This window comes from Haliotis cracherodii, unplaced genomic scaffold (genome assembly GCF_022045235.1).
Source record: "Haliotis cracherodii isolate W230 unplaced genomic scaffold, xgHalCrac1.p SCAF_2, whole genome shotgun sequence".
Lineage (NCBI taxonomy): Eukaryota > Metazoa > Mollusca > Gastropoda > Lepetellida > Haliotidae > Haliotis > Haliotis cracherodii.
In genome coordinates, this window is record NW_027266275.1 from 2,178,777 (window position 1) to 2,192,977 (window position 14,201).

A 14,201-nucleotide genomic window follows, 5' to 3' on the forward strand; every position below is an offset into this window, starting at 1 on the left:
AAATAAAGTATGCTCTTCCCCTCTTGTAGTGTAATAATGAGGATTTTTACCACTATTACACGTCAAAGTACGAGGTCGCAGGGCAAAAGTAAACTTTATTACACTACAGAGAGGGAACGGCATTATATATTTATCAATGATTGTTATTAATGACATAACGTTTATATACAGTGTGCATTACAGTGTTTGTAATAACATGAATAAAGCGTAGATTTAAAAGAACCTATACTATACACGTTGTTCTCCGTTTTCAGACAGCCCATTCTGGCACGAAATCATCTATATACAACAAATATGACATAGAAAACAGTTAAACACAAATAGTTAAAATAGGTTGGAACTTCTGTACTTGAAAAAAGATATAGTTTGTAGTATAGTTTGATAATAAAAATGTAAAAATGAAATGTTAATGAAATCGAATTGTTCCAAAAGTAATTTCACGTCGCACTCCGCTATATTTCGGTTTATACACAGCGACTGCCCGATTTGAATGACTAGTTACATAAATAACGGACACGATTGGATTTCCAAATAATGACTTTTGATGTTTCTTACTAAAGGATAAATGAAAATATGGAAGCTGCGAAGATCTCATGATAGGTGTCACTCAAAAGCATGTCAACTAAACATGGTGATAATATAATAGCAGATAAAAGAAACGGAGAGGCTCGTGATCCTTGAATTTGAAGACAAGGCTACACATATATCGCAGCTTTAAATTATTTATCGGCACAGTTACTCGGTGTTTACACATATATTAAGAATGCTATATAAATGAGAGCAATGTTTCTCGGGCATCGGCGCATCATTTCAAACCTTGCGCATTAGTCATTTTTATCACCATTTAAAAATATGTTTTAATTTTCCCGCATCATTTTGGTTGGCTACATTATCCATAAATCGAAGCCCAGGTGTATTTTTCTGAAGTTAAAAAGCGAAATTTGTTCTTGGTGACCAAATTTAACATGTTTTCCCTCCTACTTCCTCCCTCACTTTAAAAAGGTGCCCGATAATTTATTTTATTTCTTATGCAACCTAATATTCTGAAAATATGATTTATGAAAACAAATACATGTACACAGTACTGACAAAGATAATTATTTAGTTTTATTTAGTTAATTTCGTTTTAAATCAGACTTTGACTTTATTTACCGATGTATGACCTCCTGGTCTTTCAAGTCATTGACGGTATACCGATTGTGACCAGTTATTTGTTTTGAATGACGGTCTTATGTATCAGCGCGTCCATCATTTATGTACTGGATAAAGGTTATGATATTTAAAACCCGCATCCGGAGGGATTTTCCGAGGGAAGGGGTTTTAAATATTATTACAACCCAGAGGGAAGTGTTTTATCTTGCTTATAAACCGATTTTGACCCTTAAAACAACATTTATCAACATTTTTTATGTTTCGAACATACTTTCCATTAACCTTAGGGCGTAAAATATCTGTTGCTGGCGTACGGATCTTGAAAAGGACATTCTAAAAAGCAGTGCGGCTTATCAACACCTCTGTAGCCTTGTGGTACACTCACTGGGCTACGGATATGAAGGTTGCAAGTTCGATCCTCGGGAATACAAAGAAATCAATTGTCATTTGATTTTACATTTCATTACATGTAACAATCTGAACAGAACTAATATTAATAAAATATCCAGGATGTTATATAAAATCCCTGATATATTATATAGAGGTTATAACGCGAGTGGGTTTTGGGATGGTTAATATCCTGCATTATGAATAAACATTGTATTTAGCGAGCCTTGGCGAGCTAAATACATAGTGTTTATTCATAATATGGGATTTTGTGAGTTTTCCTGGAATGCGCGCATTAACATTTATTACGTCACAGGGTAAGTGATGTGTCAGTCGGACAGTGAAAGTAGCCAATATAGTTCCAACTGAAATCTGTTTTTTATCTAGTGGCGAAGCAACATATACGCAAAACAACAATTATTTTTAATTGGCTTTCGCGGCAATCCATCGGTCTGTCCGCTAGAGTAACTGCCCTTAGTCAAAGGGAAGCTACTCTAACCCTAGTCTATGAGACGCCACGGTCAGACGTTGTTGACAGTCGGTCTGTCCTGTCATAACGTTAAGAAGTGTAGTCAGATGTACACACAGCGACAAAACGAAACAAGGTAACAATTCAAACATATTTCGGCCAAATCCAACTATTTTAATTTGTGGAGAAGGTTTCAAGCCGCAGAGGTCTACAAGCACAGATATAGCTACTGATCCCGCTTGGCTAGGCCTCGTGCCCTCGCAAAATTGTTTCGAAATTTATATCTACAAAGTTGCCAAAACTTATAAAATGCCTTAGCTACGTCACAGTTAGACACGGATTTTCAGTATATTAGACTATTCTTTTGATAATGATAGCAATTATCTCTGTAGTATAACCAGATTTCCGTTGGTTAATTCTGACTCGATCGCCGAATGACAAGGGTGAAGCCATGTTTGTTTATAAACAGTGAAAGTAGTCCCTACTTGACCTTTGGTATTTGCATCTCTATCCGCATATGACCCCAACGGATATCGTTTTTATCCGTTGGCTTTATCCTGCCGAGAAACCTACCCATTATATGATAAATCAATGTATATTTTATATCTATTTGTCAGGGATAAAATGTCCTCTCCCACAAGTGCCAATGGCCTCGCTGAGCGTTGACAAGCCAGCAGATTTCGAGGACAAGGTGACCTTGACGTGTTCCACTGGCTACTGGGCCTCCACAACAAACACAACCACCGCCCTTCTTACCTGTAACGCGAACGGCGCGTTTGATGACGTCATGTGTGTGGGTATGTATTGAGGATACCATTACATTGTGAAAGTGTTACTGATGAAAACGACACAAAACATATTTGTGTTCACCCGTATAGTAGTTACATGTGTATGCAAATATTCCAAAATGCACACAGGCACACACTCTTGAACGTATTGAAACAACATGCAAACCCACTGGATCAAAATCAAGGCATCAATGTTCGATAAGAAGTTGGATGTTCCCCTGAACAGAACTGTAAGGGTACTCTAGTCTTAAACCACTGTTACTATTGTTGAACTTACAGCATGTCATATATCACGTGTACAGAGATGTTGGTAGGACCAGCCTCCTATAAACAGGTGTTGGAGAGATCACTTGATATAGCAAGGGCGAACCTGTAGTCAAACTTTGAATTGTTAGTTAAAGCAGGGTGGGTAACTGTATGAGTATGGGGATTCCTCCGATTTGTTATTATTTTATTGTGTGTGTGTGTGTGTGTGTGTGTGTGTGTGTGTGTGTGTGTGTGTGTGTGTGTGTGTTGCGAACGTATTGCCAGTCACTGGTTTGTTGTAGAACTACTCCTCTCTGCCGTGTTCAGTAAAGTCTGAAGCGCACAGAATGTCATAAAGCGGCACTTATCGACGCCATTCTAGTACTGTGTGGCGTGAACGTGTTCATCTCTGTACCACTTAACTGAAGCACCTAATCAAGCAATACACAGTATCCTTGCTTACACCATTATGCAGCTTTGTGGCTCAAACGGTAACTGTACATGCTGAGAGTAGGTATTCCAGCTCAAACGGTAACTGTACACGCTGAGAGAAGTATTCCAGCTCAAACGGTAACTGTACACGCTGAGAGAAGTATTCCAGCTCAAACGGTAACTGTACACGCTGAGAGAAGTATTCCAGCTCAAATGGTAACTGTACATGCTGAGAGTAGGTATTCCAGCTCAAACGGTAATTGTACACGCTGAGAGTAGATATTCCAGCTCAAACGGTAACTGTACACGCTGAGAGTAGATATTCCAGCTCAAACGGTAACTGTACACGCTAAAAGTAGGTATTCCAGCTCAAACGGTAATTGCACACGCTAAAAGTAGGTATTCCAGCTCAAACGGTAACTGTACACGCTAAAAGTAGGTATTCCAGCTCAAACGGTAACTGTACACGCTAAAAGTAGGTATTCCAGCTCAAACGGTAACTGTACACGCTGAGAGTAGGTATTCCAGCTCAAACGGTAACTGTACACGCTAAAAGTAGGCATTCCAGCTCAAACGGTAATTGTACACGCTAAAAGTAGGTATTCCAGCTCAAACGGTAACTGTACACGCTAAAAGTAGGTATTCCAGCTCAAACGGTAACTGTACACGCTGAGAGTAGATATTCCAGCTCAAACGGTAACTGTACACGCTAAAAGTAGGTATTCCAGCTCAAACGGTAATGGCACACGCTAAAAGTAGGTATTCCAGCTCAAACGGTAACTGTACACGCTGAGAGAAGTATTCCAGCTCAAACGGTAATTGTACACGCTAAAAGTAGGTATTCCAGCTCAAACGGTAACTGTACACGCTGAGAGAAGTATTCCAGCTCAAACGGTAATTGCACACGCTAAAAGTAGGTATTCCAGCTCAAACGGTAACTGTACACGCTGAGAGAAGTATTCCAGCTCAAACGGTAACTGTACACGCTGAAAGTAGGTATTCCAGCTCAAACGGTAACTGCACACGCCCAAAGCAGGTATTCCAGCTCAAACGGTAACTGTACACGCTGAGAGAAGTATTCCAGCTCAAACGGTAATTGCACACGCTAAAAGTAGGTATTCCAGCTCAAACGGTAACTGTACACGCTAAAAGTAGGTATTCCAGCTCAAACGGTGGATGTTTGTTGTTTAACGCCGCACTCAACAATATTCCAGCTATATGACGGCGGTCTGTAAGTAATCGAGTCTGGACCAGACAATCCAGTGGTTGACATCATGAAAATCGATCCAAGCAATTTGGATACGACGACATGCATCAACCAAGTCAGCCAGCCTGACCACTCGATCCTCTTAGTAGCCTCTTACGACAAGCATAGTGGCCTTTTACGACAAGCATGGGTTGCTGAAGACCTATTCTACCGCAGGTCTTCACGGGTCTCTACGGGTGGAAGCATCATAGGAGGAAGCATCATAATTTCTGTCGGAAGTGTAGGGTGGTTCTTCAAACGTTTTAAAAAAAATGATTTGTTAAATCAAAACAACATATAGGATAAAATAATTTTACTTCGGGTTTCCTCTGTCCTGAGGACCTAAAGCATGCACTTAATCATCTGACACACAGAGAACACTCAGACAAACATCGTGCCTCACAGTTTTGAAATCTAAAACGATACCTCGACACTAAACGAGACATCTCTTAAGGTATGTAATATATCTACCGAGAGGAAAACACACATTACTGCCAAGAGACACCCCTCACTCTCTTGATTGACTTTCGCTATCTGTTTCTGTGCAACATGGCGAACTCAATTCCAAGCTCGAAAAACGCTTTCGCCCAAGGAACAAAAGACCTAAGCCAAGCCCTCCGGAAAACCAAACCCCTAAACAGAAGGCTCGAGTATTATCTGGTGATGTTGACTCGCTATCCGAAGATGAGCTAACTCAGTCGCTCACAAAGGAAACCGTCCTGAAGAAACTCAAACCTCTCCTTATGCAAAATCTAATGAACGAATTTTTTGTTTAGTTGTAGTAATTAGAGGGCAGTCAAAAATGCAACATGTGATCTAAACATGCAAATCCAATCTCAAAATGAAATCATTAAACAGCAGTCTGACATTATTCATATAAAAAGGGAAAATATTGATGAATTCCAAAACAAACTTGATAAATGCATGACTGACGATGATTCTCTTGAGCAATATACGAGACAAAACTCCTTAAGGTTCATGAACGTCAAAAACATTCATGGAGTGTCTGTCAGCAAGTATGACATTGACAGGAGTCATACCATTGGCGACGTACCAGATGGCTGAGCACAAATCCTCGAAAGGTTTGTCTCTCACAATACCTAGACCAAAGTTCCCATGGCGAAAAGAAAGCTGAAATCAAATCCGGAAAGAATGTTCTTGACTGAGGACCTGACAAAATATCGCTACGGACTCGTGAGTAAACTACTAGAGGCCGACAAGGCAAAGAACATTGTTCATTCTGGACTCTAGATGGTAGAGTGTTTGCAACAGAAATGCACAATGGTAGCCGGTTTAAGATAGAACACGACAAAGACATTGACACCCTGATCAGCAAGTAAATACCTTCCTTCCTCAGGCAGTGTCCAACAGATAAAACAGAGACTCTGAGATGCCATTCCCATGACTTCTATATGCACAAACATATGCTGTGTATTTGTATGCATATTATCTCGCCAACTTTGTCATATGACAACTCGTTGTCTATGCAGAAATCTCTCAATGTATGGAAATCCAACACATATAAAACAGACTCTTTTGAATGCATATATCCTCGCATTATATATATACTCTTCAAAAAAGGAAACTAGACATAGATGTAAAACCACTTTTTGCCAAATATCTAAAATAATTACATTAAATGAGAACCAAATAAGTCAAACAGAAAGATGATGTAGCTATAATTCGCGAAAACACATGCAAAGCACATAAACGTAGCGTTTGGGGATCAATTTTACAGCTTCAGCCAACCGCAACCGCCTGTAAAAAACGTGCAGCACAGGATCTTGCATTGAGGCATGCAGCCCCCCTTCTGAATGGGTATAAAACTCCACATCAACGGCTGTTCATACAGTCCTTATAACGGCAGTAGAGGCGGTGACAGAATGCCAAGACTGAATGCAGCTCAACAGAACAACGCCATTGGGAGATTACAAGCTGGAGCAACTCGGCGTATCCAGACAGACAATCTCCGCACTGTGGACCCGATACAACAACACCAACAGAGTTGACGACAGACCAAGGTCAGGAAGACCAAGGGTGACAACCCAAGCACAAGATCTATACATCCAGCTGCGACACCTCCGAGACCGCACTACCACAGCCACGTCTACAACCACACAGAACCCTGGGGTACGCAAAATATTATATCAAACGGTACGCAACAGACTGAGGGAGGCTGGACTTTTTGCACTAAGACCTGTTTGACGTCATGTACTGACCCTACGTCATCTGGCGGACCGTCTGCTTTGGTGCAAACAGAGGGTTAGATGGGCACGTGCAAGGTTGAGAAATGTACTGTTTACTGACGAGTCCCGTTTCCTACTCACACGTGCTGATGGGCGCGCACGTGCCTACAGACGTCGAGGTGAACGTTACGCCCCCAACTGTGTGCAGCAGGTTGTCCCATTTGGCGGCGGGAGTTTCGTGGTATGGGCCGGAATTCATCACGGTGGTAGGACGCCTCTCGTGCATGTGGCAGGTGTATTGACAGGTGTGCGTTACAGAGACTTGATCCTACAGCCTTACGTTCTTCCTCACGTCAACGTTCATGGCGGACTGTTCCAGCAGGACAACGCTCGACCGCATATTATTCGTGTTTGTCAGGACTTCTTACAGCACAGCAACATCCAGACATTACCTTGGCCAGCCCGGTCAGCAGATTTGTCCCCGATTGAGCATCTGTGGGACGAGTTGGATCGACGCGTTCGCAGAAGGAATCCACCGCCCAGAACGCTTCCGGCGCGTCTTGATGTACTTCAGCATGAATGGCAGCACATCCATCGCTTAAACGCATCGCGGCAGCGGCCATGGTAACCCGATGCACGTGAGTTCCGTGCAAATTGAAATGCACATGCGTTCCCCATTTCGTGCCCTATAAAAATCCAACCAGATCGGATAACATTCATTCGTTATTGAATTGCTACCACATCAGCTCAGAAATCAGCTACGCCAAGCCGTTGGACGATTGCAGGCTGGACAAACCGCCCAGCCAGTAGCTAATGCATTTCAAGTCCCTGTAAGGACCATATACAGGCCACCAACACTACAGATGACCGACCACGTAGTTGAAGACCAAGGGTCACCACCCGACGTCAGCATGGACAGATTGTGCGACAGCATCTTTAATATCGCTTTGTTACTGCTGCGGAAACTGCCCGACAGACCATGGGAACACACCAGCGATATATTAGTGCGGACACCGTGCGTCGACGATTGACGAGCAGACACCTCCACTGTCACAGGCCATACCGAGGACCCATTCTGACACCACGTAATCGCCGGGCCCGTCTTAAGTGGGCAACACAGCACCACCATTGGCACCACCAGCGGTGGAGAGTCGTTACTGTATTTCAACAGCAGATGGCACAGAGAGAGAGAGAGAGAGAGTCTGGCGACGCCGTGGGAAACATTATTCGGATGCCTGTGTTGTTGAGAGAGAATGGTGGAGTGATCCGAGCATCATGGTGTGGGGTGGAATTGGTCTTGCGCAGGGGGCCGGCCCTGTGGTCTTCCAGAACTTGGTCCATGGTGAGGCAATGGTGTCACCACATCTCGGTACATTGATCAAGTCTTGAGATTACATGCCATACCTCATTTGTCACGTCGCCGCAACCACGAGTTTCAGCATGATAACGGCCGTGCCCACACTGCGAGAGCAACAAGAGACTTCCTCCAGCAGAATGGCATCAGAACCATGCAGTGGCCTGCCCTCAGTCCCGATTTAAATCCCATTGAGCACCTGTGGGACGAGATTCAAAGACGGCTGAATGCCGTCCGGCCAAGGCCGACGACTGCACCTGAACCGCGTCAGGCGTTCCTCAGAGCGTGGGCTCCAGTGCCTACCGCCTTCATCAACCGTCTCATCTATTCCATGTAACGTTAACGCTTTGGTAAAAAGAACTATAATGACAAATCAAGATCTGTCACTGTCTGGCACTGCACTGCTAATCTTTCCTAATTACAGAGCTCAATGAGCTTGACAGTAGATATCAAATTTGACAAGCAGGCCATGCATATTTAATCCAGTTAGTTTTGAATGTGAAATCTGCCTGGACATTATTCCATTTGCATGGTGCAGTAGCTGGTCATCCAGAGAGTGGCAGACTCATTTCAAGACATGCGCAAAGACTCATGTTCTCTTAAATTTACAGAACGTATGCAAGTGTTGTCAGTTCTCAGCTCTGCAAAGAAGACTCCAAGTCTTGATGATGAGTTAAGAGCACCACTCATCCCTCACCAGAGTATATCAGTACCTTCGGACAAAGATTGGTACATTTACTTTCTTCCTTATTGCAGAGCAGCATACAATGAGATAAAACTGTGTTTAATCATTGGAACCTTCATCAAGCATATGCATTCATAAAGCATACTGCAACAAGACACCTAGGAATTCTGGAACAAGAACGCAGTGAAAATGTATATACACACATTTGCGGAAACACATAACATTTTCGTCTCTTATATTCTTATACATGTTTTCATGTGATGTCATTTTTTATTCAAAGATAATATTCATATTCATTGCCTTTTTCGAAACACCATAATTTCATTTGTGACCTGTTCACTTCAGATGCAGATGAGTGTCCTGGTTCTTGCGATGCCTCCTCCCAGAGGTGTGAGAACACTGTCGGCTCCTACAGGTGTGTGTGCAGGCAGGGCTACAAGCCTGGAGCCGGAATACTATGTGAAGGTTCGTGCACATTTAGGAATGTACATATTTTAGTTACTCCACTGAAAACCTTTTAGCACATAACTATTTGTGTGATCATTTTTCTAGTTTTCTATGTCCTTAACCGAATGTGTTACCATTAACTACAAGTCATTACATGTGACGTGTGTTGGAAGGTGTCCTAGTGTCCATAGTCCTACAGATCAAATGTCCTAGTGCTGCAAAAACAATACAAGTACGAGCCTATGAGCCCGAGTCCTATCTGTGTGGCCCTGCTATACTCTGTACACCATGTCGCAGTCGTTAAGTACCATTATCAACGTCAACACTGACACAATGTTACATTATCATCATTTAGCCCGTATCGTATTAGCCATTAGTAGTTAGGTAGTGGTCTTTAATAACACATGTAACAGTGTCTTCCTCCCCCTCGTAATTGTCAGATATCAAAGAGTGCAGTGACGGTAATGGCGGCTGCCAGCACGTCTGCCAGGACACCGCCGGCTCCTACACCTGTACCTGCAACGCCGGATTCAAACTGTTTGAAAATGGAACCAATTCGGTGTACATCGTGGAGGGCGAGACAGGCCTCAGGCGACATGACGTGTACCGTGTTAACCACTCCTGTGTCCGTAAGTATCTTCTCTGGCTGTCAACGCAACGCTCGATCGTGATTGGAGGAATCACAATATGGGAGCAATGGAAGATTCACACGATTTATTAATGCATCTGATGGTCATGCATCGATAGAGAGTTACTTCAATACTTTTCAGCAATGGTGTCCTGTGTTAACAAAAAATATTGCTTGACGTTATATAGTATTGCTGAACAATATACAGTATTGCTTGACGTTATAAAGTATTGCTTGAAGTTATGAAGTTTCTGGACGTTTCTGGATTTTTACTTTGCAATGTGTTGGATCTAATACCCAATGTCATTGATAAAGTGATATTAAATAAATGTTAATATTTTATGTATAGCAATATGATAAAATTAATTCCATTAATTCCCTCGAAATGTCTGCTGATCACCATATTTCAGAAAACATGTACAAGTGATATCAGCAATGGCGTCATACACACTCCCTTTTATATATCCACATCATCCGTGTTTTAGGGAACACATGTCCTCGACCAAGTAATATTAGCAATGGCGTCATACACACTTTGAATCAGACCTTCTTCTACGAGGATGAGATCATGTACAGCTGCAAGCTGGGCTTCTCCTTGGGTGGCAATGAGAAGAGGACATGTCAAGCATCTGGCAACTGGTCTGGATCTGATCCTACTTGCAATGGTGAGTAGTTGGTATAGCTGCCTCTGCACCAAAATAGTCCGCTAAAATACTGACATAGAAACCCTGACTAAAATATATCTGTATAGGGTAGAAGTGTTTAAATGTGTGCGAAAATTTTGAAATAGAACTGCTGATGATAGTCTAAAATATTACTGTTTATGGTAGTTTGTTGTACAGGTAAGTCCATTCTCATCCTTAATTGTGTAGATTGATGCTCATGATGTCAATCACTGGATTAAATTATCCAGACACGATTATTTACAAACCGCCGTCATATAGCTGGAATATTGCTGAAACAACAAACAACCAACCATCTAAGCTTACAGCTCATCATCATGACCATCAATATCATCAGCATCTTTATTCAGCATGGGTGTAGGCCATCGGCCCATACAGCTTCAGTGACAATGCCGCAACTAGCAGTCTTTGTGTGTCAAATGGACACTTTTGTATCTTAATTGCATTGCATAGAATATAAACATTGCCAAATGTCTAACAATATCAATGTTATCAACAGACATTACTACATTATATTTAACGCGGGATGAAAATAGTATTTTTAGGAAGATACATTTGACGCAGATCTGAATAAGGCTCACAAACAAGCAAAAAGTGCTAATCATTTTCTATATATCCAAAATTTAAAGAGAGTATATAAAGAAGATTTAAACTGTGACATGGACAATGTTTTTAGAACAACCTGTTAGTGAGGCATGTCAGTCTTGTTCATTTATTCATTTCAATCGAATCATTAACTCTGTTATAAAACCATCGATAGGCTGTATCTGCTGATTTTCCAAAATTTCACCAAAACCTATCCCAAACAACAATTGTTTTGAGTTTTAAAACCAAATTATTTTTACCTTGAGCCATGTCCAACAGCATCATGTTAAAACATTTTTGGGGCAAACGTAATTATATCCTACATAAAATAAAACGAAACGTGATTACCCGATTCTCCTCAGTCCTCAGTTTACCGATCCAACACAGTGATGCACAGTCTTGTAAAATATTGGACAAAATTCAGATTCCAGATTCAAAGTTTATTACTTCTGCGCACGTCAGTGTGCCTGTATTTGGTGAAGTCTTCAAAACACAAGAGTTACTCCTTCTGCAGTGAGGAAAACACAGACATAAAAAATAGCACAAATCTGAGTCATCCAAACAAAGCACAATATTAATATATTCTTCAAACAAAAAAACGCAATGCGGAGATTTTTGGCCATAAAAGCAACCTTAGCGGACCAAGAGGTGCAAAATGAAGAGGTTTAATGTGTAATAGTGTCAGTGACAAATTGCCCGGATCAAATTGATCGCAAGGACATGCAAACTATTAGTCGGTATCACGCACGATTCGGAAAAAAACCGCACGCAGTGCATTAACAAAAGGTCTTGGAGCTGAACGTACTGAGAGTGCAGCAACACTATGAACGGTATTAACGTGCAGGGTTTTTGATTTTCTGGCATCTGCGTCAATCAAACAGTAACTGTTCAACAGCATGCCCAGATTAACAGAAGTGCAAAGAAACAACGTCAGAGGCCGCTTGCAGGCAGGGGAATCCCGATCAGCTGTAGCCATGGTTTTCAATGTAGCGCCCAGCACCATCACAAGGCTATGGGATAGGTTTCAGCATCTGTCAACACGTAATCGGCCAAGGTCGGGACGACCAAGAGTAACCACCCCCGCCCAAGATTACTACATCCGATTGCGCTACCTACGTGAAAGGACGACCACAGCCAGCTGAACCGCATCCTAAATACCCGGACTGCGCAGAATCTTCGACCACACAGTACGAAACCGTTTCAGATCTACGAGCAAGATGTCCTATTCAACGCGTCACATTGAGTTGACTACATCATCAACAGCGACTGCCTTGATGTCGTCAACACAGGGTATGGCCTCAACTGTGATGGAGAGATTTCTGGTTCAGCGACGAATCAAGAATTCTCCTCCGTCGAGTTGATGGAAGAGCACTGGTCTATAGACGTCGGGGAGAACGTTCAGCCGAAAACTGCGTAAAGGAAGTGGACAGGTTTTGTGGGGGTAGCGTTATGATGTGGGCAGCTATCTCTCATCATGGCAGGATAGGTTCGGTCCTTATCCAGGGCAATCTTACGACTCAACGATACATCAACGAAATTATCCTACCACACGCCTACCCAATTGCAGCCAACGGCAACGGTGTATTCCAGCAGGACAACACTCGACCACATACGCACGGATCACAAGAGCCTGTCTACACAACAACAACGTTGATGTTCCCCCCTGGCCCTCCAGATCCCCGAATTTGAACCCGATGGTGCATCTGTGGGATGAATTGGATAGACAGATACGCCGACGTCAACCGCATCCGCAGACTTTACAGCAGTTGGCTACCATTCACCAGGATGTGATTCGCATATTCGTCTCTTCCATGGGCAGGATATGTCAGGCCGCTATCGATTCCATCGGGGGACATGCGCGTTATTGATGGTAGCTTACCTTTACCTTAGACTTTTCCTATGTACCCATAAATGAGATGACTACAATTACCAAGTGTTCTCTCCACAACATTTTGTCTCAATACCTTGTACAGTTACTCGTATAAAGGAATGTATTCTCCTACCTCGCACAAATATGGCATTGCGTTTCTATTTTTTAGAAGAGTATATTATCACTGTACAGCAAATTTGACAAAAGCCTACGTGAAGATTCTACGTGCGCATCATACAATTTACACGTGTTTTTTATGCCACATTACACCAGTTTCACATACTGGAAATATACACAAAAAAACTAAATAATTGAAAAACTTACGCTATGGATGGCTGAGATTCGACCTGATATCTGATGCAATGCTAAAAACCAATGTGGAGAACCCACGAAACCAATGTCTCTGTTGCAACAGATAAACGTAGACGAACGTTCTGAAAATAGCGCATGATTGCAAACCACTAAATAAAATATTCCTGGCAACGGCACACTGCAATTTTTAATACGACGTTTATAAGAATAAATGTAAATTGGGTATCTTTGACATACGCCCCGTCCACAATGTCAGAAGTGGACATTTCAACAAAAAGAACAGACCATATTAAAAATTTCTAGTTTTAAATTACAATCGATACCCATGTCCCATGACCCAGCATGTTGCACCAGAATTGGATGGACTATGCCATCAAAATCATTGAAGAAAACATCATATGGCATAGGTTTAAGTTTTGTGAAACTTCTTAAAATAGCAAATAATGACATGGTTGGAAAATATGACAAAGTAGTTATTCCAAGATATATTTCTAAAGAAGGTTATGCTTAAATAAACTGAAGTACAAAAGAAAGTACACACCCCACTATTCTGACAGTAAAAGAAGACAGGGCAAACTTTATTGTGATTGTAATGTTTAATGTCATTGTTGAGTCATTTTCAAACATGTTTAGAATGGATTTAAAGATTTGTGGCCACATAAAACTTTTCAGTTGACAATAACGTCCATAGGCGGTCACTCATCAAAAATCACACTTGTAGAAATGATGAC

At 41.9% G+C, this 14,201-nt stretch overlaps 1 protein-coding gene across 1 annotated transcript in view; it reads left to right on the forward strand.

The window, feature by feature from the left end:
* Positions 1–14,201, forward strand: part of LOC139469407 (uncharacterized) — a 176,156-nt gene that overhangs the window by 43,199 nt on the left and 118,756 nt on the right. The window contains exons 16-19 of the mRNA XM_071251571.1: positions 2,626–2,805; positions 9,291–9,410; positions 9,833–10,021; positions 10,506–10,685. Of these exons, the coding sequence (XP_071107672.1) occupies positions 2,626–2,805; positions 9,291–9,410; positions 9,833–10,021; positions 10,506–10,685 (669 nt within the window). The remainder of the gene's footprint in view (positions 1–2,625; positions 2,806–9,290; positions 9,411–9,832; positions 10,022–10,505; positions 10,686–14,201) is intronic.